Raw genomic sequence first — 27,870 nt, 5'->3', positions numbered from 1 at the left:
AAATAATACCAATCATATATTCTTGCGTTTTTTATATATTTTTTTAAATTGTCAGTGCTCATAATTTTTTAAGTTTAATATTCTGTTTTTGAGATTTATCAAGATCCATAAGATATACTTCCAGAGTTTGCCCAGTGAGGTAAACCGAAACTATAAAATTTGAACAAGGACTTTTCAGTAATTCAATCACTGTGCTTTAACTTTCCACTTTTTTTATCTTTTCTTTCCTTTTCTTCGTTCAACAGAATCACTATGCATGCTTTGGTCGAACGCCAAGAGAGAGAGAGAGAGAGAGAGAGGATGACCAACGTATCTCTGCCGTCCAATGCGTTAGAGTTCGATGTCTTCCTGAGCTTCACAGGCGAGAAGACACGTAACGACTTTGGAGGTTCCCTCTACGACGCCCTAACCAAAGGCGGCGTTCGCACGTACACCGGAGGACTGAGCTCCGGCGATCGGGAGCGTCCATTTTGGGCGATCGACGCCTCGGACGTTTTCATACCCATCCTGTCCAAGTCGTACGCCGGGTCGAGGAAGTGCCTTGCGGAGCTCACCAAGATTGTGGCGAGCAGGCGTGTGATCTTACCCGTATTCCTGGACGTTAATCCTTCAGATGTGCGGCGTCAGAAGGGAGAGCTGGACAGGCCGTTCAAAGACCACGAGAGGAATGCGGAGCTGGAGAACGAGACGGTCACTGGATGGAGGGAGGCGTTGACGGCGATGGGCGAAATCAAGGGCTACGATCTCACCAATGACGAGCATGGGTATGTGAAACAGATCTCTCTCTCTCTCTCTCTCGTATAAACAAATATATATTTAATATTTATGTTTTTATTTTTAAGTTGCCGATTTTGCCAAACTTTTCTTGAGAAAAAAATCGTTTTTGTGAAATTATCTCAAGATATTTCTTTGCTCAGAATATTCCGAGAACGAAATTTGTGACTCCATCCATTTTAAACTTATTCAATGCCTTCCGTCTTAGGGCACGGAAGGCATCAGGAAAAAGGGTGGGGCCCATCTAAAAGATGGTGATTTGGATGTCATTCATCTTGAGATGAACGGCATCTAGGGCAGGTACCTCTGACCTGATCCTCACTCAATCCTAGTCGGATCTGATTCGAGTCAAAATCGTGTCATCCCCGCTGCTTACTTTTAGCCAAAAAATCCCACCGACTCCCTACTCTTGCACATGAAAGATGACTGGTTCGCCTGGCCAATTCTCCATTTAATCTTACGAGAGAGAGAGAGAGAGAGAGAGAGAGAGAGAGAGAGAGAGAGAGAGAGACGTTTGTTTCATGCATCAGAAAGAGAAACACAAATTTAATCTAATTTGTATTTCACATGATAGTAAAATCCTACCAAATAGTTTTCATAAGAAACAATCCTATTTTTATGTCTGTCTCATAATAAGTGTGAAAGTCGTAAGGTAAGTAAACTTTGCATTTACGAGGGGATCACTAATGTGAGAAAAAAAATGGTTGGATAAATCAACAACAACAACTACGCCTTCATCCCAAAACAATTGGGGTCGGCGATATGAACCAACAAAGAAAATCATTATGGGTCTTCCACATGAATCCTTCTCCTCCATTCATTTCTATCCAATGTCATGTCCTCGGTGAGGTTCAAAGCATTCATATCCTTTCTTATCACCTCCATCCATGTCTTCCTAGGCCTACCCCGACCTCTTTTAACTAATATATTTTCCCATTTTCCATCCTTCTAACGGGAGCATCATTAGGCCTTCGTCGAATATGTCCAAACCACCGTAAACGATTCTCTCTCATCTTATTTTCAATGGGTGCAACGCCTACCTTCTTACGTATCTCCTCGTTCCGAATCTTATCTTTTATTGTATTTCCACACATCCATCTCAGCATATGCATCTCAGCTACACTCATTTTTTGAATATGATGTCTCTTGGCAGCCCAACATTCCGTACTATATAGTAAAGCGGGCCTAATAGTCATCCTATAAAACTTTTCCTTCAACCGCAATGGCATTCTACGATCGCACAATACTCCAGTTGCACTCTTCCATTTCATCCACCCAACCTTTATCCTATGATTTTCATCTCCATCAATTTCTCCATACTTTTGAATGATAGATCCCAAATATTTGAAAGAATCATCCACCGGTATTTCGTGCTCACCAAGCTTCACTACACTCCCATCACTACTTTGTTGCTTACTAAATCGACATTCCATGTATTCTGTCTTACTCTTACTCAACTTAAAACCTCTTGATTCCAATGTCTGTCTCCATAATTCTAACTTAGCATTAACCCCAGCTCTAGACTCATCAATCAAAACAATATCATCAACAAACAACATACACCACGGCACATTTTCTTGAATTGATCTCGTAAGCTCATCCATCACTATAGCAAATAGGAAAGGGCTTAAAGCAGATCCTTGATGTAACCCAACCGTTATAGGAAAATTGGTTGTCACCCATCCACAAGTGCGGACATTGGTTACTACTCCTTCATACATATCTTTAATTATACTAATGTACTTGAGAGAAACACCTTTCTTCATCATTGTCCACCAGAGAACGTCCCTAGGTACTCTATCGTAAGCCTTCTCCAAATCAATAAAAACCATATGCAAATCTTTGTTCCTCTCTTTATTTCTCTCAATAAGTTATCTAAGAAGATGTATAGCTTTCATAGTTGATCTTCCATGCATAAAACCAAATTGATTCTCCGATATCATGACAATCTTTCTCAACCTAGACTCAATCACCCTCTCCCAAAGTTTCATAGTATGACTCATGAGTTTTATACCACGATAGTTTGTGCAATATTGTATGTCACCCTTATTCTTATATAGAGGCACTAAAGTACTCTTCCTCCACTCATTAGGCATCTTATTTGTCCGCCAAATCTTGTTAAAAAGATTTGTCAATCATTCTAAACCTTTCTCTCTCAAGCATTTCCAAGCCTCGATAGGTATACCATCTGGGCCAACTGCCCTTCTTGATTTCATTTTCTTCAAAGCCTCTGCAATTTCTTTCTTTTGAATCTTGCGCATGAAGTCACGATTTATCTCATGAAAAGGAATTGAAAAGTCTCCAAGATCCTGAGCATGACTTTCATTAAATAGCTTATCAAAATAATCTTTTCATCTTTCCTTAATCTCCTCATCTTTGACTAAAACCCTTTGCGTTTCATCTTTGATACATCTAACCATACCGAGATCCCTCGATTTTCTATCTCTCATCTTTGCAAGCCTATAAATATCCTTCTCACCCTCTTTGGTATCCAACTTGTCATAAACCTCCTTATATACCTTATCTCTCGCGTTCCGAACTACTTTTTTAGCTTCCTTCTTTGCTATCATATACTTCTCCAAATTCTCATTATCACGATTTTTACTTAGATTTCTATAACACTCTCTTTTAACCTTAATAGCTAATTTGACATCCTCGTTCCACCACGATGTATCCTTACCTAGCGGTGCACCGCCTTTAGATTCTGAATCCTCCTCGAGACACCAATCAACTTTCTTAACTACCCGCTCTACAAACATTCCTTGTTTAGCTTCTTTCAGTGCCCACCACTTAATTCTAGGATCTATCATATGTCTATCTCTTTTGCGGTATTGTCTAATTCTAAGATCTAAAATTAAGACTCTATGTTGTGTAGCTACACTTTCTCCTGGTATAACCTTACAATCGATGCAACAACCCCTATTTCTCTTTCTAAGTAGGAAAAAATCTATCTGACTCGTATTAACCCCACTTTTAAATGTTACTAGGTGAGACTCCCTCTTCCTAAACCAAGTGTTTGCTAAGATCATATCATAGGACAAACCAAAACCTAAAATCCTTTCTCCACTTTCGTTTCTTTCTCCTATACCATAGCCTCCATGGATACTCTCAAATCCATCCCTACTAATGCCTACATGCCCATTAAGGTCATCGTCGATGAAAAGCCTTTCTCCATAAGATATCCCTTGTACTACTCCATCTAAATCTTCCCAAAATTGACGCTTAATGGAATCATCTAAACCTACTTGAGGTGCATAAACAATAATAATATTAATAATATTTGTATCTAATACTAATTTAATAAGTAAAATCCTATCACCCTTCCTACGGACCTCAACTACATTATCTATAAACTGACGACTCATAACAATCCCTACTCCATTCCTATTCCTATTTATTCCTGTATACCAAATCTTATATCCTCAAGGTTCTATCACTTTTGCTTTCTCACCTACCCATTTGGTCTCTTGTAGACATAAAATATCAATCTTTCTCCTACACATAACATCTACCAACTCTACCAACTTACCAGTTAAAGATCCTATGTTCCAAGTGGCTAGCCTAATTTTATGGTCTTGGACTAACTTCTTTACCCCCACCCGTCCAACAAAGTGAGGGAACCCTTGCCTATTTGACACCACACCCGGGCGCCGGTGTGACGCGTCGCTTCTGGGCGACGACCTAGCAACCCTTGCCCATTTATCACTGCCTCCGTGCCTATAGAGTACAACGCGTCGCTCAGTAGGGAACGCCCCAACGAAATTCTCATATTGGTTCATATTCATAGGGTATGACTAAGTTTCTATGCTGGCTGTCACAGGCCTACCGCAACCCTCCTCCTTTATCCGGGCTTGGGACCAGCAGTGTATAACTAAACAGTTATACACAGGCGGAGTTTGGTTGGATAAATCATCAAAGGAAAATACCATTTACAAGAAAATGTTGAGTCATGGCAACCACATCAATCATTAAAAAAGGGTTCCGCGATTTGTAAGGGCCAGGCTTGGGTTTTTAAGTTTTTCAAGCAATTTGTTTGTTTGACCAGCAATGGTCATAATATTGCCTAGACACTAAGCATGCAATGATAGTAGCTTCACCACCTCCTCAACTTACAAATCTTGCCTGAACAACCACCCAGCCCAGCAAAGTAGCATGTTTAATCAAAGTGACGTTCTCTATGCGAGAAAGGTGATGTCGCCAAAGGATGATCCATCTTGGTCATACATACATGCGAATCACCCATTGTTTTATCATGTAACCCTTACACAATCTACCCCGTTGTGAGAGTATTATGTTTACTCATTTAATATATTTTCACATTTTTTCTTAAAAAAGAACTCTTTCCGTGGGGAGGAGGTAAGATCACTACTCTTTCACGTGAAATGCATGATTCAAAGGAAAACCATTTCTCTTTGACCATTTCACATGAAAGCGCAACAGTGGAATCCAACTGAAGAGGATAGGTCCATTCGGGAGGCATCCTCAGAAATTTTTGTCACATTGGCCTGGGAGCTAATAAGAGAGAAAACTCAAGATCAAAGGATTTTCCACCAGATTTGGGGAAAAGGATTTTATCCTAGAGCAGCCCTTACTCTGAGGTTTGCTGTGGAAGGCAGGCTGCCAACTCATGCATGACAGTTTGAAGAGATGTTGTGTGCAACTCCCCAATATGTGCTCCCTTTGCAAACAACAGGAAGAATCGACTGAGCACCTCTTGTTATATTGCAGTTGGGTGAAGAAAATATAGGACCAAGTAACAGCTATTTTTGGCAATAGGTGGACACCTAGAGGAAGCATAAAAGAGGCTCTAACCCAATGGTATTGTTGAAGATAAGGGTCGAGGTTCCTTATCTACAAGGTCGCCTGCCTATCTTTTGGATCGGGATACAACTCACTTTCTATGTTTTTTCTCATTTCTTAGGAAAACCCACCTTATCCTTATAGAGGACGTTACACTATGTTCTCTCTATATTTTTTAAAGTGCTGATGAATAACAAGGAAAAAACCTTATCTATCATGATCGAACCATGTAAACTCGTCTCCCTCGTTTTACCTCTCTTTATCTCTCAATCCTTACCTCTCGGTCTCACTCAAACACCATCGTCAACAACGTTAGGGCTCAAAGGAATTCATAGCTACTGAGTTATCTCTGTGATGCCCCGGATTTTCAAAACAAAACTTTGTCTAAATTTCATGATTTTTTTTTCTTTGCAGCAGAATTTAGAAAATGCTTTAGCAGCAAAAATAGACGATAGTTAGTTGTTAATTTCAGAAGATGTCTGGCAAGTCACAAGTATGTGGTCAATCACTCATTGTCCACCAAAGTATTTCATTTAAGCAAACCAAAATGAGTTATTTATTACAAACAGTAGTGCTTGGTAAAACAGTACTAGATAAAATTGGGTTTGTAAACGAAATATCTAACACAATATGAAGAAACCCTGGATCTTGATGTCGCTCTGCTCCGTATATTATATCGCAAGTTCAGTACCTGTATCCTTCATAAAATGAGGTCAAAACTACTTTTGGTTTGGTAGAAAAATATTCGAATTCTAAGTATAATACTTTAAAAATATAAAAAGTTATTTTGGGGCCGCAGTTGAAAACATCGTAGCTCAAATCTCGACGACTTAGCGTATCGGTATCCCATGAATTAAAGCAGGAGCTCCTTGAGCCTAACTTAGCCATGCATATACAATTTAGGTCTCTTGCCCGATCAATCCAGCAGTGTACCGAGATCAGTACCTTTCACAAGGTGATGCATGAGTAACACTAACATACATTCATCCATTCATTCATCAGTTTACCTATAGCTAATGCATTGCTTTGATAATTACCAGTTCACCCCCTCATACGCAGGAGAACTTAACTTTGACATCAAATAAAGTCTTCTAGGTGTTTATTATGCTATGTTTTTTTTTGTATGCCTAGAGGCCTGAGTAACCCTGTTCGTAGTGGGGGGACAATTTTCATGTCAGGATAAACCCCACTAAGTTGTTTCAGATGCATCCTTCTAATGCAGTAGTGGGGTTGAATCCCTAGATTTTAAGGATAACCCAACCTCCTAACCTTTGAGTGACCGAGAGACCGCCTAAACTCTTTGGTTCATAAGATAAAATATATCATTTGAGGTGATACCATCATCGTCTGCCTCGATGAGCGTAAAGTCTTGAAGGGGTTCGATGACATAGTCTTTATTATTATAACGCCAAGTGGCACATAGGCAATCCAATGCATTCTACACTAAGGGAATATGAACCCAACCCCAATAAGTTTTCTGAAAGCACGAGCCGATTCTTATATGATCAAAGACTACTTTTATGTTTTGTTTATATGCATTCCATCATCGCTCTTGATGTCTACAACCTTCACGAGCCTTCACCCCTTGTGGGTGGATAACCAACTCTAACACAACGACGCTTATGAATATTATTCTTGTAAAGTGTTTTATAGAGGCATGCATAAACATAGATCACTTTGGATCGACTACTTAGTGTATTTAGCTGCATCGAGCATTGGCCTAACAAGGCGCAATGGTTACTCTGGCGCAACGGCCCTTACGAGTACGGTGCTCTTGATGGCAGAAATGGAACAAGCCATTCAGGTAGGGTTCCAACAATGAGGGCAATAACGTGTCATCTATAATAGCTTAGGTGAGTATTTTGTCAAAAATTTTGGTGGGATCTCTCATGTTTAATGGGAAAATGCGATGTTCCTTTTTGTCTCTTTCGCTCTTTCTTAGTCAGCTAGCAAGGGTGGCACCCCTACCCTCTTCGCTGCTGGGATCGGCCTAACCCGAGCCAGGGTCGGGTTTTGCCCCTTGCGATCCAAGTGCAATGCCAATGCATAATTTTCCTTTTTCCTTTTTCGCAATATGATGAACCATTTAGTGCACCCCATCGACGCAATGAACTCCATGTGTGCAGCGAGGTGCGTGCCACTTATCACCTACACCTAGAACCGTTAGCATAATCGCCGATATTCTCTAAGGTAGAGAAAAGTTGCATGAAAAACAAAGAAAGGACAATGCTAAAACTTATAAATGAACATAATTAAATAAATATATATATGTGCTTTTAACTCAAGGATGCAGTTTTGCGATCCTTATCCTTTTTTGCTTTATGTCATTTACTTTGCCGTCGCGCTTTTACGTGCAGAGGCTTTTGCTTACGCATTTATTTAACTCGATGTGTGGTTTCGTACATCGAGCCTTGTTTTATGTCATTTACTTTGCCACCGTGCTTTTACGTGCACAGGCTTTTGCTTACGCATTTATTTAGCTTGATGTGTGGTTTCACACATCAAACCTTGCTTTATGTCATTTACTTTATCATCGCGCTATGATGTGCATAGGCTACTGCGTACGTATTTATTTGGCTAAGGTACGGTTTTGTACCTCATGCACTGCTTATGCATTTATTTAGCTTAATGCACGATATTGCACATCGAGCCTTGCTTTATATATTGTTGTCGCGCTGAAATGTGCACATGCCTGCATGATGTGATATATGTATTATTGGTACATATATTCAACCTCGTAAAGTATGCAGTTGCGTACTCTTTCCTACCTTGTATCATGTTTGCGCTTTTATAAAAGACAGATTTGCACATGTGCTCTAAAACTTGAAAGAAAATGGATTTCTTGTGTGAATTCAGCATTCAAATATGAGTAGTTTTGAAAAGCAAATTTGAACACTTGGAGGTTGCCTAACTGCAATAAGGTTTTTCCAAACCAGCACAATAGGAAGAAGTGGTTACAAACTTTGGTTTAATAACCAATATGACCCGGATATCCCTGGTTGAGAGCATGAGAATGTGAGTGGATGGGGTTTCTTCTGAGAAACCCATACCTTTTTTATCGTAAGCATTATTGTGAGATATGCGCAACATGTTTATACTACTATAACTGGATGAGAGATTTATGGCGATCTTGTATTGTAAAAATTGCATAATGATATAAAAGTGGTTTGAAATACTAGAGCATGTCAAATTAAACAAAAATGGTTATATTATTTCTTTCATGAAACATTAGAGTCAGGGTTTCTTTTGAGAAATTGATACCTCTCTCATCATAGCAAGACATGCATGGCATGTTATTACTATGGTGATTGGATGAAAGGTTTATGGTAACCTCGAAGCGTGTAAAATGCACATTATTGAAATCACATAAATGGTGATCATCGCCTTCACAGGCAAGATGCTCGAGTTGGTTTGAAAGATCAGAGCATGTCAAATTAAACTAAAATGGTTACATCATTTATTTTATAGCAAAATAAAGCTGGGGTTTCTTTCTGAGAAACTTACACCCCTCTCATCGTAGCAGTACTATCAGACATGCAAAACATGTTAGTACTACGGTGATTTGATGAGAGGTTTATGGTAACCCCGAAGTGTGCATAAAACATATTGTTGAAATCACATAATAGTGATAATCACCTTCATAGGCAAGATGTTCGAGCTGGTTTAAAAGACCAGAGCATGTAGAATGAGTCTTCAGTTAAATAAAACCTGACGTACCCATTCACATTTTTGTTTCCAGCAAGGGAGAGGATGGGATGGTAAAAAAACTTTGATGGACAGGTTGTTAACAACTACCCCTTGGGAAAATGACTCGGTGTCCCCAGTCATTGGAGTTAGAGGATGAGACTACCAAAAATTATCCTAGGTGATAGATCCCATGGACTTCTGAAGAAATTGGATGCATCCTTTGCCATGAATGCCTTTGAAGAATCATTGCTCGATCATCAACCGTCCCCTTAAGAACGGACTCAACTAGCTGTTTGGGGTATAAAAAATGCATAGCATAACAAACCCTCGAACAGTTTGAGTTGTTTCTACATTTCGCTTCTGCGCGTACCCTCAGGACAACTAATATTGAAACAAAGTTATTATGTTCATTTTACTTATTTTGACTTGCACATCATGAAAGCAACAATATATATGTTAGTTTGGTTTTGAATTTTGTTAGCATGCTCATTTTGCTCACTCTTCAGAGACATCTGATAAAATTGGAACGATACAGAAATATGATTAGCATGCTCATTTTACTTATGTTAAATTGTATATCACAAATGAAACTACGTACACTACAAGAAAAATGCTAATTAGCGACAGATATTTGTGACAAATTTTTTCTATCGCAAATTTGTGACAGAATAGCGAGAGAAAACTATCTGTCGCTAACATTCAAAATATTTGCGAACCTAGCGACAAAAAGTTTTCCCTCGCTAATTCTGTCACTAATGAGTGGCAGATTAATGAAAAAAAATCTGTCGTCAAACACTACAAGAAAAATGCTAATTAGCGACGAAATTAGCGAGAGAATATTTCTGTCACTAATTAGTGAGGGATTAGCAAGGGAAATATTTCCTCGCTAATTAGCGACGGACTAGCGATGGCAAAATTTCGTCGCTACTTTTTGATTTAAACCGACCCATCTTAGGCACGAAATTTTCCCTCTCTCCCCATGCAAAATTTAAACCGACGTCGACGGAGACCGACTCCCTTTTCAACTCCAACGTAAGCCTCTTCGACAACGGTGATCAGGGCTTTTACGTCCCCCTCATGCCGGTGACGTCCCCTAGTGAATACCCTCAGCCAATGAAGGGGCTCCACCCTTCGGTCACTGGCTCCAGAGGCTAGCCTGAACATCGCTAGCGACGGTGGTTCTTCGACGACTGTGCATCTCACCAGCACCTCCCCGACATACAGCAGTTGGATTGCCGATAGAGCCAAAAAGCACCCAACTGTGTCGACCTTTCCCATTCCTGTAATCGACTGCTGCCGCCCATTCCCCGGCGATGCCTGTGGCGATGGTGTTCAGTCCACCCCCCTATGAATCATCATACCTCTGTCGGTGAGGATAAGGGAAAAATAGGACCACCGGCGAGACTAAATGGGTGTTTTTTTTATATATCTGTTTGCAGGCAGCCACCATCCTCTGTCAGTTGTCGTTGTCGTCGGTGGTCGGCTACTACAGCCGATGGCGGACTAGGCCGAACAAGAGGAGAACCAGGTCGAGAGGGCGTCGGAGAGCGCGCATGAGAGTGCATCGGTTCGGAGGTGCATTCTCTTGCGTTGTGCAGAAGACCCTGCAATGGCGAGCTGGGCTAGAAAAGCAGAGAACCAAATTAGGAGGGCGCTGGGGAGCGTGTCAGAGAGCGCATCAGAGAGTGTATCGGTTCTTTGAAAAAGACCCCGCAGTGGCAGGCCAGGCCGCTCGGGTGCAATGCATGTGTGGTGCGGTACAAGTCCGGCCTATTGCTGCCGAAATATCGACCGGTTGGGAGTAAAAATTTTTTTTTTTTAAACTTTAGCGATGGATTAGCGACGGATATTATCCGTCTCTAATTTAAAATAGCGACGGACTCGCAATGGATCATGGTCGTCCCTAATCCATCGTAAATTAGCGATGGAAGTAACGACAAATATGTTTCATCGCTAATTAGCGACCAGGATTATGCGACGGACGCTATCCATCGCTAATCTGTTGCTAAACAGTTTAGCGACGGATTAGCGTCAGATTAGCGATGGATAACGTCCGTCGCTAATCCACGTTTTTCTTATAGTGGTATTGTTAGTTTTGTTTTAAATTGTTATACTTGTGCACCTATTAGTTTTTCATGAAACTGACTCATCTTATGGATATAGGTGATGATTAGGTCGGTACGGCAAGCGATGATACGATGACGTGATGGTATCAAGATGAGACTCTTTTCCTGATGTCTTGCTCCTGGGGACATTCTTGTAATTTGGTATAAGAGTTTTCTTGAAATTTCACTTTTTTTATAAACTTTAAATTATTTAAAATCTCATTTTGAATCTATTTGGTTTCAATGAATGTATAGAATTACAAATCTATTGTGTAAAGAAAGGTTTGCAGTAATGCGCCTAAGGTCCGTGACTTGTTATTTTAAACACCATTTTCAGTTGAACTGCTATTTTAAACTCTGAAAATGATCAATTACAAAGCTTTCAAACTTTTCGTAAAAAGTCACAAGTCCAGGAATTTGGGGGCATTACAAGTTTACATGCGCTTCCCTCCTAGACACCCCAAAGAAGGGGATCACACTCTGGCATGCAAGTTAAAAATGAACATCTACGACCTCAAATAATCTCCCTATGCATGGTATTGTAAACTCAACTCTAAATCTCGTTGGCATTGGCTTCAAGCACTCTAACAATGAAAACTCACTTTTTATCAAAATAAATTATTCAATCACTCTCATGGTTATCGTATATGTCGATGACATCATCATAGCAAGAAACAACAACCAGGAAGTCGACAGGCTCAAGAATCACCTTCACATGGTATTCAATATTCAACATCAAAGATCTCGACAAACTAAGGTACTTCTTGGGAATCTAAGTATCTCACTCAAAGAAAGGACTCTTATCCCAAAGAAAGTATGCTTTAGACCTTCTAAAAAAAACTTCAAAGATGGGTGTCAAACTTGTCAACACTCCCGTTGAAGACAACAACAAGCTCACTCACATCGAGGGGGGAGCGTCTCGAGAACGTAGAGAGGTATCGATGCCTGGTCGAAAAAATGATACACCTCACCATCACTCGACCAAACATTACTTATGTCATCAGCCTCGTTAGCCAATTTATGCATGCTCCTCAAAAGCAACATGTGAGGGTAATCAACACAATCCTAAGATATATCAAGGGAATGCCAGGCCAAGGGATCTGGATGCAAAGAAACAAGCGTCACAAAACAACCGGATACTCCGATGTTGATTGGGCAGGTAGTGCCACAGATAGAAGGTCTACAATGGGATTTTGTGTATTAGTTGGAGAAAATATTGTATCATGAAAAAGTAATAAACAAAGCATCATCGCCAGATCTAGCACCGAATCCAAATACAGAGCAATGGCCTCCACTGTCTGCGAGCTAACCTGGACCAAAACACTCCAAACAGAGATGGGACTAGAAGTCACTGCGCCCATGAGGATGCACTGTGACAACCACGCAGCCATGCGAATCACAACGAACTTAGTCTATCACGAAAGAACCAAACACATCAAGATTGATTGTCATTTTATTCGTGCGAAAGTTCAGTCCAAAGAGATCTCTACTCCATTTGTTAAAAGCTTAGAGCAACTGGCAGACATATTAACAAAGCATGTCCCAAGAAACCAGATCCAGAACATTGTAAGCAAGTTGGGTGTGATGAACATCCATGCCCACTTGAGGGGGAGTGTTGAAGATAAGATAAGGATCGGGGTTCCTTATCTACGAGGTCGCCTGCCTATCTTTTGGATCGGGATACAACTCACTTTCTATGACGTTACACTATGTTCTCTATATATTTTTGTAAGTGTTGATGAATAACAAGAAGAAAAACCCTAAAGTCCGTGGATGTAGACCTATCATGGTCGAATCATGCAAACTCTTCTCCCTTCATTTTACCTCTCTCTATCTCTCGATCTCACTCAAACACCATCGTCAACAGCGCCAAGGCTCAAAGTCACTCATAGCGGCCGTTCTAAGGGTATGCTATGAAATTTGAGTCCAAAAAAGAGCCAAATTAGTTGGAATTTAACCTTTCAAATCATGATTTGGAAAACATGGTGGGTAAGAAATGAAACTGTTTTGGGGGATAGTAACAAGTCTTTATTTTGTCTCCAAAAAGCAGTAAGAACGGTGAGAGAACATGTTTTAAGCATTCTGAGGAATGATCAGGACACAGTTGGATGGAGATGGAGACAGCTTAATTCATGTACCCCATCAAAAAGCGGTTGGATTAAAACCAACATCCATGGAGAATTCCAACAGGTACGGTGTATGGGTTATACACTTATAAGAGATTAGTGGGGTCACAGGAAGTTTCTCAATTGTTGGAAGTATAGAGGAGCAGGAATGGATCAGTTGGATAGAAATCCTTCGGGAGATAAACACATCCATGCTAATGATTGAAAGTTGCCTCCCAGATTTGGTGTCCAAGGTCAGATCTGCGTTGGAAGGGCGAGACATAAGCCATAACATGTCAAACTAATTGAAGGACGTTTTGATAGAATTCATGCGAATATATAGGGCATACAGACATTCAAATATTTTGGCCAAACACCACGTTAAAATAGCAAAATGGGGGGTGAGTAAATCTTGGAAAGACCACCCCCAAACTACTGGTAGATGAGTGGTTGTTTTGTATATGTAAATTTCCTTCAACATACTGGTAGGGGCCTGCCAAACCCCAGCTTGACTATCAATAAAAAAAAAACTTTGACTATCTGAAAATGTAGGTTGTCTATTTAAATTTTTTGGCAAAGATACTTGCAAGAAGAAATGGTTTTAACATTAAATAGTTTAAAACTTATGAACTACACATGCATTTCTTATTCAATTCAATTGCTCAACTAAAATGGAAATCGTGGCATATATAGAAGAAGTTTCAGTATGTTATTTTCTTTTCTTTTTCCCTTTTCATGCTAGATCTATCCTTTCTCTTAAAAGACATTATTGTCAAACAAAGTTTCAAAGGGTGCTAAATATGAAAGGATATGACCCCTTAGCTATGTCACAGGGATTCGGCGAGATGGGTGCGGCACCCAGTGCGGTCAAATCGACCCTGGGTGCGATCAACGCACTCTGAGTCATAAATGTCCAATTTTTGGACTTAAAAATAAAATACCCGATGAAATGGGCTGGGAGGGAGATTAAGGCAAAAACTTTTTGCCCTCTCCTCCCGACCCTGATGCGACAACGCCTCTTCTCTGTCTATAACACCCTGACGCGGTGATGCCTCTTCTCCGTCTCCAACCCAGATTCTGGCATGGCGATTCAGGCAGGTATGTCTCCATTCTCTCTCTCTCTCTCAATTTCTCATTCAATCTCTCTCCCCTTGTCTCTCTCACTCTTCTCGGCTAAACCCTCTGTGTACCTCTCTCTCTCTCAATCTCTTTCCCCTCTATGTACCTCTCTCTCTCTTAATCTTGGCTAAACCCTCTTTAGTACCTCTCTTTCTTTTGTTTTAATTTTTCTTTTGATATTTTTTCGTGCCTCTTCAAAATTACAAAATAGCCCCTGTAAATACTGTGTTCCCGTTAGAAGTCACCTAGCATTCAAAACACCGTGGTTGGAGTCAGCAACTCGTAGATGGGTCGCACTTTTTTTTTAGGGTCGTTGATGCCTTAGATGCACAACATCTATGGCTTCCAAAATGAATCGCTACTGAGTCAACCATGGCATTTCGGATGTCGTTCATCGCATGGATGAACGGCATCCATTGGACTTCTGACGGTAACCCATCAGATGTTTGTTCTGACCTGATACATATTCTACTTTTCTAAACACGAACAAATACAAGAAAAAAACTCATTACGACATGACCATGTATTGATCCTCATGATATTCTGAATGAAGGAATGGATAAGCAAGTAATTAGTGAGAGATTGAGAGATTTTATTTTAAAAAATGGAAATTATCTAAATTAGCCAAGAATCTAGGTAGGTAGTTACGGTTACGACACTACATTTCGCATACTAATCCAGATTTTGATTTCCATTTCTGGACCCTATACATTCCAAATCAGATTCACAAGGTGACAATATTGCAAAATAGCCCCTGCAAATATTACTGCTTGAATCTATACTTAAGCGCATTTTTTGTGATTTTAAGTTGCCAGTAGAAATTGCTTCTATGGATCTTTTAACTTATTGCTAAAACACAATTTTATGTACTACTATTATATTTTTTAGAACTTATTGCATATGTTATTGACCTTGCACTCAATATTATCAATCTTGATTGTGTGCATAATTAATTTTAATATAATATTTTTTTACTTTCATGACAAAAATGACGGATAAGATATTTAGGTTGATTTAATTATGGTGTTAGTTTTTATGATGATGAATAAAATTGTAGATCGTTAATTTGATTTATTGCATGCATGATGATGAGTTGATTTGATGATATTATGATAATTATTTTTTATTTCATTAGTGTTACTGTTGTTAACTATTAAAAACTTAAAATATATATATATATATATATATCCCTCCCGCACCCTGCACCCAAGTTTTTTTAAAGTGCCGCATCGCCGCACTAGCACCTATGTGACAGAACTAATTAGTAAGAATTCAAAAGCTTATAGATGAAATTGACAAGTTTAATAGGCTTTCTTGAAAGTATCTCAACTAAAACTATTTTTTGAAAAGAATCTCAACTATTTAGTGGTAATCTAGTGTCTACTTAGAACTTTCCTCCTCTGATCATGATCTAGTTCAAAGTAGTAATCAGGCTTGAAGTTATTGTGATAACGCTAGGTATGTTTCAAAAGGTGATTATGACATTTTTCATCATTATCACAGATTCTTTGCTTCAACAAACATTATCTGCAATCTAAAACACAAAGCAGATCTAATTAGTTGCAAAGAAAGTGCTAAGAATTTGAGCAATGCTCCAAGTGATATGGCTATGTACCCAATTCTCAAAATTGATTAATGAGTAGACCATGCTTGCTAAATGCTAGTACTCTTATTGTAGATGCTTTTTCAGAACTTGGTTATGAAATTGGCACTATTTTCACCAGTTTTTTTCTCATCCTACTTTTCATCATAAAAAATGGCAGACAAGAAGCAAAGTGGGTACAATTGATTGTCAGAGAAGTACTAAAGAAATTTAGTAATGCTCCCCGTGATGTGGCTAAGCATCCAATCGGAATTGAATCCCGATTAGAGAAGATGTTAAATATATTGGATCTCAAAGCTAAAGATGTTCGCATGGTTGGAATAGTTGGCATGGGGGGGGATCAGAAAGACCACCCTGGCTAATGCCGTTTACAATCGGATCTTTACCACATTCGAAAGTCGCATCTTCATCTCGGACATTAGAGAAGTATCAAAACAACCCAAGGGAGTTGTCACTCTGCAAAACCAGCTCATTAGCGGGATTTTTGATGGCAAGATTCCCTCTGTAAATGATGTCAGTAGAGAAATCAGTGTGATTAGAGACAGAATACATAGTAAGAAAAAGTTCTTATCATTCTTGATGATGTCGATAATAAAAGTCAACTTGATGTACTAGTTGGTGAGCGTGATTGGTTTCAAAAAGGAAGTTGGATCATTATAACAACAAGCAGAGTCGTACCTGTGTTTTATGGGTGAGGGAAAAAATGGGCCCGTGTTAATAGTAGGAGTCAGCCCCTCGGTTTTTTTTTTAAAGAATCAAAATAACAATAAAATTTGCATTCACATTAAACAAATATAATATTTCAAATATTTATATTATATTAAATAAAGATGTATAAAATATTTATATAAACTACCTAAACAATACTCGTCTGATTGTTTTAGAGGCAAAAATAGTTATCGAATCAGTTTAATCAAGTTGTTCAACATTAATTAACAGGGATTAACTAATACAAATATTTATATTATTTTTAGATTTAACTAGCAATAACATCAATTAACTAACAAAAATTAACTGCTAACAGAAATTAGAAATCAGAAATCAGAAATTACAGCGAAACAAGAAAGTCAAGAGAATAAGACACAACATGATAGTATCATATTTCAAATAATGATAAGATTTATATTTTTACTAAACAAATATGATATTCTAAATATTTATATTATATCAAATAACAATGTATAAAATATTTATATAAACTACTTAAACACTACTCATCTAGTTGTTTTAGATGCAAAAATATTTATCAAATCAGTATAATCAAATTGTTCAACCATTTCTTTCTCAATTGACAACATAGTCAATCCATTCAATCTGTTCTGAGACATAGTTGATCTAAGATAATTCTTGATTAACTTCAATTTTGAGAAACTTCTTTCTGCTGATGCAACGATAACTGGTATTGTTAGCAAAATCTTATAAGCAATATAAGCATTTGGGAATAAACCATCCAGTTTTGCCAAATAACGTAATACATCAATTGTCGTTCTTTCAGTGGTTAAATAACACCTCAGGGTCATTAACTCTGTAGATAAATCATAATCATCAATATATGAACGTTCATCATGACTTAAAAATTTCTCAAGCTTCTCACAATACTTTTTTAAGCTATTTAAGGGATCGGCTTCAGTCTTCAACTTCTCTAAGTTTAACAAAAATCTAAAAGTCTCTTCATATTGTTTAAATTGTTCAAACCGGAGTTGAAGGGAAGATCGAGCTTGATCAATTATAAACATAAAATATTATACTCTAAAATATTCTTCACTTGATAGTGTTACATCGTCACTGTCACTTTCATCAAACTGTTTCTTTCTTCAGGTTATGCATTTTTCTGGGAATTTAGGTTCAAACCCCATGTCACTTGCTAGTTTCATAGCTTCATCCATGGCACTGAAAAAAACACATTCTCTATACTCATCAAGAAATACAATAAGTCCTTGTAAGAGGTTGACTGCAATGCCAATATCCATACTTTCAGACTGAAGAAACTTACTGACATTATTAATTGCATATAACAATTTGTACCAAATCACCATTCCAAGTAAGAACTCAAACTTCTCCAAATCAAAAATTGCTAAGGTCTCGGCCTCACTCTTTGTTTTGAAATCTTCACTTTTTTTCAGCCAATTCAAGCAAAGCATTTCTTATTTGTGTAGTTTGATCTTTTATAGCTTTTACACTCTCAACATGACTTTCCCACTGTGTTTGTGACAATGGCTTCAGAGTCAGACCGGGTACCTTATCTTTAAAAACATTTCATCTCTTTGGAGAAGAAGAAAACAATGTGTAGATGCGTTGCACTACTCCAAAGAATGATTTAGCTTTAGGACAACATTCCACCATATCCACAATCGTCAAATTAAGACTATGACAACCACATGGAGTGTAGAAAGCTCTAGGATTGATTTCAAGTGTTCTTTTTTAGACACCTTTGTGTCTTCCACTCATGTTAGCGCCGTTGTCATACCCTTGCCCTCTTATATCATCAATATCAAGCCCAAGTGTAGTTAACATATTTTTCAATTCAGTTGACAATCCAAGACCTGATGTATCATCTACCTTCAAAAGTTCAATCCAATAATCTTCTATTTTTGGTGTGTCTATCGAATCATCAACACATCGTAGTACTAGAGACATTTGTTCTTCATGACTCGCGTCAGGAGTACAATCAAGAATTACTAAAAAATATTTTGCATGTTTAACTTTCATAATGATTGCACTTCTCACTTTGTTGGCTAATGTCAAAATTAACTCATTTCGAATTTTGGGTCCAAGGTATATATACTGAATTTCTCGTGCTTGAGCACGTCGAACGTGCTCCTCCATTACTGGATCAAATTCAACAACCATTTCTAAATTCGTAGTTGAATCTTTATTTTCTTTAATCTCTTCAGTTTGAGTTTCATCTTCAGTTTCTTGAAACAAGATGTCATCCACTTCCTCAATTTCATTCAAGTCCATAATTTCATTCACTTCCTCATTTTTATTCAAATGCATAGTTTCATAGACTTCCTCGTTTTCATTCAGATCCATGAATTCATGGGCTTCCTCATTTTCATTCAGATCCACGGTTTCATGGGCTTCCTCATTTGGTTCAACAGTTCTATTAAAATATTTGTTGATAGCTCTAGTTTGACTTTGAATTAATAGTGCTTCCCTTTCTCTTCTTTTTCTCTTTTGAGGCATTATTTGTTGCTTATAATTAACAAATCACAAATCACAAATACCTATAATTAACAAATCACAAATTAGAAATCAGAATGTAACAAAAATATCTATAATTAACTAACATCAATTAACAGAAATACATATAATTAATAAATCACAAATTAAAAATAAATAATTAAAAAATACCTATAATTAACTAACAATAATTAACTAATATCAATTAACAAAAATTAATAATAGAAATACCTATAATTAACAAATCACAAATAAAAAAATAAGAATTACCTATAATCAATGAAAAGAAACAAATCACAAATAAAAAATTAACAGAATGACCTATAATCAATTAACAAAAACAAATCACAAATAAAAAATTAACAGAAATACATATAATCATTTAACAGAAATGAACTAACATTAATTAATAGAAATTAATAACAAATCAGAAATTAACAGAAGGTCCAAAAGTCCAAAAGTCAAAATAAGTTAGCAAACTCCAAATCCAAAGGTGGGAAACTTTCTTACCAGAGCTTATGTTTTTCCAAATGGATTTCTTCCTGGAATCTAAGCCACCAAAGCAAAATGAGAATAAAAAACAGAGGAACTCTGAGATCAGAGAGTATAAAAGGCGATGAATTTCTGGAAAAAATCAAATCAGGGAGTTAAAACAAAAAGAACCCAAAAGAAGCAATAATTTTAACAACTTCAATCACTTTCATATAAACCTAACATGCCAATTGAATAAAATTTCAGAACTTATCTGCAAAATATCAGACTTATGAAAGAAATAGACAGCTAAGCACATATATGAGAGAGTCAGAGAGTTTAAACAGAAAAGGAACATCCGAACATGGAAGAATTGGAAATGCTAATATCAGAACATGGAAGAATTAGAAATGCTAATTTCAGAACTTTAACAAAGTGCGAAGAATTGAAAATGCTAATTTCAAAACATGGAAGAATTAGAAATTCTAACTTTAACAATGTGCAGAGTAATCCAAGTTATGGCAGTAGGAAAAATATTAGAAAAGAAACTTGATTGTGGAATCCCTTATGTAGAATCACAACTCCAATGCTCTGAAAGAGATGGCATCGGAGAAGAGAACATGAAAGTGCAGGATATTCAATATGCAGGTTGCAAGACAGTAAGAGGCACTTGGGCCTGACACTGGCAGCTGCTATTAGCAAAGAAAATGAGCATGCTATTTCGAGTTGAGAAGGCTCAGGTGGGACTGTGATCCTGTGAATGTATTAGAAAATGTTCAATTTCAAATCTCCACCAGACCAGATGGAATGACGAATCCAAAAAAAGAAACAAATGAAGATTTTGGGAGATACCTGAGTCGATCTAGCGACCTCTGTTGCCACTACTCTGGTGAGAAATCGAGCAAGAGAGAAGTTCTAAATTTCAGATCAAATACAGGTGGCACCGGAAGCCGAAACTCCGATGTCAATTTTGATCGGGTGAGTTGTGAATCGGTGTGGAGTTGGTCGAATCTGGATTATATTGAAGAAGAAGAGAGGCTAGCGCAAGAGAATTAGATTGAAGAAGAAGAGAGGCCAGCGTAGGGGTTTTAGATTGAAGAAGACAAGAGGACGCAGGGGTTTTAGATTGAAGAAGACGAGGGGGCACATGGGTTTTTAATATTTAATTGGATCCAGGTTGGGTAAAGAATCTGGGTCTGATCCTTTACCTGAACCTTTTCTAAACAAATGGGGAGCTCAGGCCTTAAAAATGGGCTCCTAAAAATTTTTTGGGCCCAAGCCTCATTGGTCTCTTTGCTTGACCCGAATTGGATCCTAAAAGGATTCAGGGTTGGTGATAGTGAAATAAGTCAGCAGCTGTCCAGGTCCAAATCATGGATTTGAGTAGCATACGGACTCAAGCATGGATTATGAAATTTCATGGTACACAGCCTCACATCCAGGTCTGGGTTTATTATTTCTTTTTTCTATTTTAATCCTAGTCAGGCCGAGACCGTGCAGTCAGATGCAGGTTGAGAGTCACCCAAATTAGATGCAGGTCCAACTCATTGCAGAAATACTCTCGTGGCAGCTCCTAATAACCGAGTCGATGGAGACTCGGTTATGTGATATGACCACAGAAAGCTGCTGTTGTGGCTTACTTGCAGTGAAGGTTTTGTTTTGAGAAAGAAAAATTCTGTGGGACCCCTTTCTACCCACCAATCCCCTCCAACCATTTGGAAGGCATCTGCTGGCAGAACTCATTCTAACCTTACCGCCCCTATTTTCCATTCCAGTGAAAAGTTGTGGGACCATTTTTACCTCTCTCTCTCTCTCTCTCTCAAACGGACCAATACCAACCATAGTAAATTGGGCTCGCCGAACTGAGTTACGAGCCAGCTCATTTAAGTATATAAACCCAGTACGAACAGGAGAAGCTCCGCTTGGCTCAGCTCATATAAACTTGTTTTATATATTATATGTAAATAGATTATATATTTTATACATATATTATTTCATATTATACACACTATGTAGGTTTTATACATGTAAATGACTCTGAAAAAACATTTTTTTTTAGAAAACAAGTTATCTTATAAAGCTTGGCATATAACGAGCTCAGCTCAATTACCAGCCGTAACTATAGTCACAAATTTACTTATCAAGATATTCACACAAAGAAATATCTCAAGATATTTTCAGAAAATGAATTTTTTTTTGGGAAAATTGATCGGCAAGTTAAAAAAATAAAAACATAAATATAAATATATACTTGTATATAAGAGAGAGAGAGAGAGAGTTCAAAAACTCTCTCTCTCTCTCTCTCTCTACATAAATCACTATACTAATCTCAACAGAATTAATGTATAAACAGAATAAAAGTTTGACTGATAATAAATGCATGTCCTATTTATGCCAAAGGGCACATATATATGAATGAAAAGTGGGCCTGATAGACCTGACCGAGCACGAACTGACCTAGCTGGAAACGCTGGTTGGTCATGCTCAAGATGCACCTGCGCGGCTGTCAACGGGTCGGGTATCCAATTATTGTTGTTCGAGACCAGCACAGATCTAGTCTGACCAACTCAAGCCAAATCGATCAGGCATATTTGGCCCAGACTCAATACTAGCACATCAAAGTTGGATCCAGATTCAATCCATTGATAGCTCCAGCAGGAACACATGGGCTGTCAAAAGCGTCGACTGTTAGTCCAAAATGCTTTTTGACAAGCCTCTCCTGAATGTGTGTGTGTGTGTGTGTGTGTTTGCTGGATCTTTTTGTTTCATTGTATTTTAACTGTTCTTGTGTTTTTAAAATTTTTTGGCAAGGTAAACTCTTGTCAACGTGCCACTTTTCTACGAAAATGGCCAAAGAAAACGGACCTCCAAATTGAAAAAATTATAAAAAACGACCTAACTTTTGAAATATTATAAGTACATGCCCAGCTTTTGAGAATTGCTTTGTTAATTAGGCGTGTATTTATAATATTTCAAAAGTTAGGCTGTGTTTATGAATAGATTAAAAGTTAAGCGTGCTTTTGTAAATTTTTCAAATAGATTTATGACTACGACTAACCATCTTACAAGCCAGCCTGCTTGACCGAGAGCAGATCCAGTACCCAGGCTGACCATGTGATGCCATGGCTGGTGGTGGTCGGTTACCCACCACCTTGGAGAAGGGTGTGCCCTAGGACGGTGGGCCCAAGGATACACAACAGAACCAACCGGCCTGAATACTTTGCTAAGTAATTAGCCCAAATACTGGATCTGCTCTTTGCTAGACCAGGCTTTGTAATTTTGCCAACATAGAGGATGCTTGCATTTGCATCATACATTTGTGATCTCAAAATGCATCACTTTTTTCAATGCTAAATTGCTGATAACTCTAATGTCATTCACATTCATGAATAGTTTCCTTTTATTTTTCCCTATTTTCGCCATTCGCAGAAATGAAGCGAAGCTAATACAGTTGGTTGTTAGAGAAGTTCTAAGCAAACTGAGTAGTGCACCCTTGGACGTGGCAAAATACCCAGTTCAAATTGATCGTCCAGTAAATGACTTAAAGAATCTGCTGGATCTCGAAACAGAAGATGTTCGAATGGTGGGAATTGTCGGAATTGGAGGCATAGGAAAGACAACTCTAGCCAAGGAAATTTACAACCAAATATCTCAAGCATTTGAGAGTAGTGCCTTCATTTTCAATATCAGAGAAACCTCTACACAACCCAGTGGACTTGTTGCTTTGCAAAATGAGTTGATAAGTAAGGTACTGAAAGGCAAGATTCCACCCATACAAAATGTTGATGAAGGAAAAAGTGTGATCGAACAGAGAATTCACAGTAAAAAAGTTCTTATAGTTCTTGATGATGTTGATGACACACACCAACTTAATGCATTGGCAGGCGACCGAGATTGGTTTCAGGTAGGAAGTAGAATCATAATCACAACAAGAAATGAACATGTGCTGAATGTCCACAAACTGAAGGATCATGAAATCTATAGGGCCAGAAGATTGCATTTTACACCTTCACTGAAGCTCTTCAGCTATTATGCATTTGGTAGAGACCAGCCTATAGAAGAATTCATGGCTCTCTCTAGGGAAGTTGTTGTGGCTATTGATGGATTGCCCCTAGCTCTTATAGTAGTTGGCTCATATCTGTTTGATTACAAAAATGCAGAGGATTGGGAAAATGTGCTAAAAAGGTTAGAACGTGCTCCTCTTGATGATGTGCAGCAGATACTTAAAATAAGTTATGATAGACTTGATGCTGAAGAAAAGCGCATATTTCTTGACCTTGCGTGTTTCTTCATTGGAATGGATAGGGAAGATGCAATTCATATATGGAAGGGTTGTGGCTTTTTTCCAAAGATAACAATTAGAGTCCTTTTACACAAGTCTCTTATAAACATTGATGACTCAAACAAGTTGGCAATGCATGATCAGATCCGCGACATGGGCAAACTAATTGTTGAACAGGAAAGCCCTGAACAGCCTGGCTTGAGAAGCAGATTATGGTTCCAGGAAGATGTCTTGCATGTGTTAAACAATCAGAAGGTATGAATGAAATCATAAGTACTTTTAATTCAGTAGTGATATAGCAGCAAAATATTTACTTCAGCACCATTTATCACAAAATCTTTTTGTGAGCATTAGGTGTTTTTAGCTGTAAACTTAACTCTCCTGTTGCTGCTGTGACGTATTTTATAGTTCAATTAATTATGACCTTTTTGCATTAAGGGTACCATTGTTTTTTGCTTTAAAATGAAAACCTTTTTATATCAAAAATAGTGGTCAACTATGATTCCTCCTCCTTTGCGAGTGTCTTTTTAAGCTGATGAAGCACGGTGATTGATTTTGATCATGAATAGGGAACAGCAAATGTGGAAGGAATTACACTTGATTTTGGAAAAACTGTCGACAGGACAGAGAGAGATTTGAGCATTGAAGGTTTTAATCCATTATTAAATCTCAGACTTCTCAAGATCAATCATGCAAATTTCAAAGATGGAGTTAAACATCTACCGGCAGATTTGAGATGGATACAATGGCAAGGATGCACTATGAAAATGCTACCCAATGATTTCAATCTTAAGAAGCTTGCAGTCCTTGACTTGTCTTATAGCAAGATTGTACGCCTGTGGGAAGAACCCTGCTTTTTTAGAAAGGTCAGTAAAGATTAAGTACTTACTCAATTTGGATATTGTATGGTCATTGCTTTTAACAACAGATGTTCCTTTATTTGCAGTCTGCTGATGATATCAATGTTCTTAACCTTAGCTTTTGCTACCAACTAATAGCCACACCCAAGTTTTCAAGACACCCAAAATTAATGAAATTAGTACTTGAACAATGCCAGAGCTTGGTTAGCATACATGAATCCATTGGGCAAATGAAGAAGTTGGTTTCCTTGAATTTGAGTGGCTGCTCCAACCTGAAGAAACTTCCAAATTGTATCGTTAGACTGAACTCTCTTAAAATCCTTATACTTTCTGGATGCCCCAAAATAAGCACTTTACCAAAGAGGTTAGGGGAGATTGAATCTTTAACAGAGCTTCTCCTTGATGGTACTGCTATAACAAAGCTTCCTGATTCTATAATTCACTTGCAGAAGCTTTGCCAGCTATCATTAGACAGGTGTCTATCACTAAAATCACTCCCCAACTCAATTGGAACACTATGCTCTTTGAAAGAAATCTCACTTGATTATACAAAGATACAACAACTACCAGATTCTATAGGATCTTTGAAAAGGCTCAAAGAGCTAAGAGCTAGATCATGCGACAAACTTGTTGCATTGCCTGATTCTATTGGTGACATGAACTCCCTAGAAGTTCTATTATTAGATAACACTAGCATTGAAAAGCTACCTGATAAAATAGGATCCTTGGTAAATCTGAAGACATTGTCAATAAGAAGATGCAAGCAACTGAAAGCACTTCCTAGTTCAATGGGACAAATGAAAACCCTGTATCATATCTACATGAATGAAACTCTTGTATCAGAATTGCCTGAAGATTTTGGGATGCTTTCAAACTTAAGGATACTAGAAATGCAACAATGTGCACTGATGAAGTTCCTTCCTGAAAATTTTGGAGGTCTCAGAGAGCTGCGTGAACTAATTTTGAGCAAAAATTCAGAGATCACCAGGCTTCCATCCAGTTGTTCCCAGCTTTGTTACTTGGAGAAGCTCGAGGCTGGTAGATGCAACTTGATAGAGGGGGCAATACCTAGTGGTTTTGGAAATTTGACTTCATTGGTGACATTGGAACTAAACCACAACAACTTCTGCAGCCTCCCATCATGCGTGAGCAACCTTGCTAAACTACAGAAACTCTCTTTAGCTCATTGCAGACAGCTGCAGTCTCTCCCTCCACTTCCCTCGTCTCTAAATTATCTGAATGCCACCTATTGCACTGCCTTGCAAGACATGCCAGACATTTCAAACTTGAAGAACTTGGTGGAGTTGCTCCTCACCAACTGCGTAAAGCTCACCAATTTGGTTGGCCATGAAAGACTAAAATCCTTGAGATTCTTACATTTGGGTGGGTGCAGCAATCTTAGTATAGAGATGATTAACAGGCTCAGCGGGGTACCTTCTTAACTTTTGCCGTTTACATACACTATTATTCTCAAATTCTTATTGCAGTTTACAAATTCATTCTCCAGTCCATGATTCTTATAGTTCTGCTACAGGAAACATTTCAAAAATTGGAATTCTTAAGCTTTCCTGGAAGTAGGATTCCTTCCTGTCTCATGCTTCAGCAATCATTTTGCGAGATTCCAAAACTCTCTGAAAGCAATCTGAAGCTCAAGGGGGTGATTCTGTGCTTTGTTTATGTTATTGAAGAAGAGGTGATGATGGAATTGCAGGATCTACCAAGCTTACCAGACATTCAAATTATTTTCATGGTTGATAACAAAGAAGTCTTCAGGACAACCCCACCAATCCCTGGAATTCCAAAGGCTCATGAAGATCAAGTCTACTTCTGCCACTTTAAGGAGAAAAATAGAGAAGTTCATTTTCTTAGAGAGGGTGGCAGGATTGAGGTTGTGAAGAGAAGCCCACCCTACATTAGAGGTGTTCAACTCAAGAATGTCGGATTCCATGTTCTCTACAAGCCCAGAGAGACAATGCCAGTGGTTGAAGATTTGCAAAAGGATTCCATCTTTGAAAAAATTGGCAGAGAGTTTTAGTTCCTTCTGTACCTTGGTTCCTCTTGTTCTTGTGATAATTGAAATTGTAATGCTTGCTCGGTCCTTTGAGCAAGGGCTAGATCTAGGTGCCACTAAGTCGTGAAGTTTTAGTTCTTAGCAATCAGTTGTATTAGTTGGTACAGTGTACTGTAAGTTGGACACTGATTTGTGAAATGTAGGACAGTGTTGTTTGAGTGACGGATGTAAATGGGTCGGACTCTCATTAGATTCAATTAGATGATAAATTGAGATATGACCTAGTCAGAGATGTTTACTTGGATGAATAAAGCCTTTATGAAACCCATATTGTAATTAGCTATTTATCCTAATCACATATGAATTAATTTACATGTCAGCATAGTTGCATTTAGTCAGATCCAAAGGTGTATTCAGACTCGGATGTCAAAACATAATACCAAACCTAGCCTGATTGACTGACAGCCCCATCCCTCCACTACCACCACAAGCCCCCATTGAAATCCCATTGTACATTAATTGTACAGTCACCAAAATATTTTGGATCGGGTCATGGAAGGAAGCAGGTCCAAAATTCAAAACACCCACAACAAAGAGTAATACTTATCATATTTATAGCTGTCGATTACGTAGATTGGCTACTGTGCATCATGAGGGATTATGGAAAGATAAACATGGGTTGAAACTTTGAGCAGTTTGCATATAAATCCTTTTGCAGAAAAGAATGTTGTATTCAAGTTGCAGTTCTTTTTGCTCTTCAAAAAAAAAAAAGGTGCAGTTCTGGTGGTTGCTTTTCAAAAGTTGACCCCACGTATTGACGACCAGCATATGTTGAAAGAAACATTGCCCCAATTTTTGTGATAACAAAGT

General features: G+C 38.2%; 1 protein-coding gene across 1 annotated transcript; it reads left to right on the top strand.

The window, feature by feature from the left end:
• Window positions 1-300: 300 nt before the first annotated feature.
• On the top strand, window positions 301-27,024 carry LOC149834013 (uncharacterized). The gene is made up of 4 exons (XM_090009257.1): window positions 301-764; window positions 23,277-24,384; window positions 25,076-26,419; window positions 26,524-27,024. Exons 1-4 carry the CDS (start codon window positions 301-303, stop codon window positions 27,022-27,024), a joined length of 3,417 nt encoding a protein of 1,138 aa, XP_089865383.1.
• The last annotated feature ends 846 nt before the right edge of the window (window positions 27,025-27,870 follow it).

Source organism: Nuphar pumila, chromosome 6, assembly GCF_984573655.1.
Source record: "Nuphar pumila chromosome 6, dmNupPumi1.hap1.1, whole genome shotgun sequence".
NCBI lineage: Eukaryota > Viridiplantae > Streptophyta > Magnoliopsida > Nymphaeales > Nymphaeaceae > Nuphar > Nuphar pumila.
Note: the sequence above shows the minus strand (reverse complement) of the source record. Positions and strands in the feature narration are given on the sequence as shown.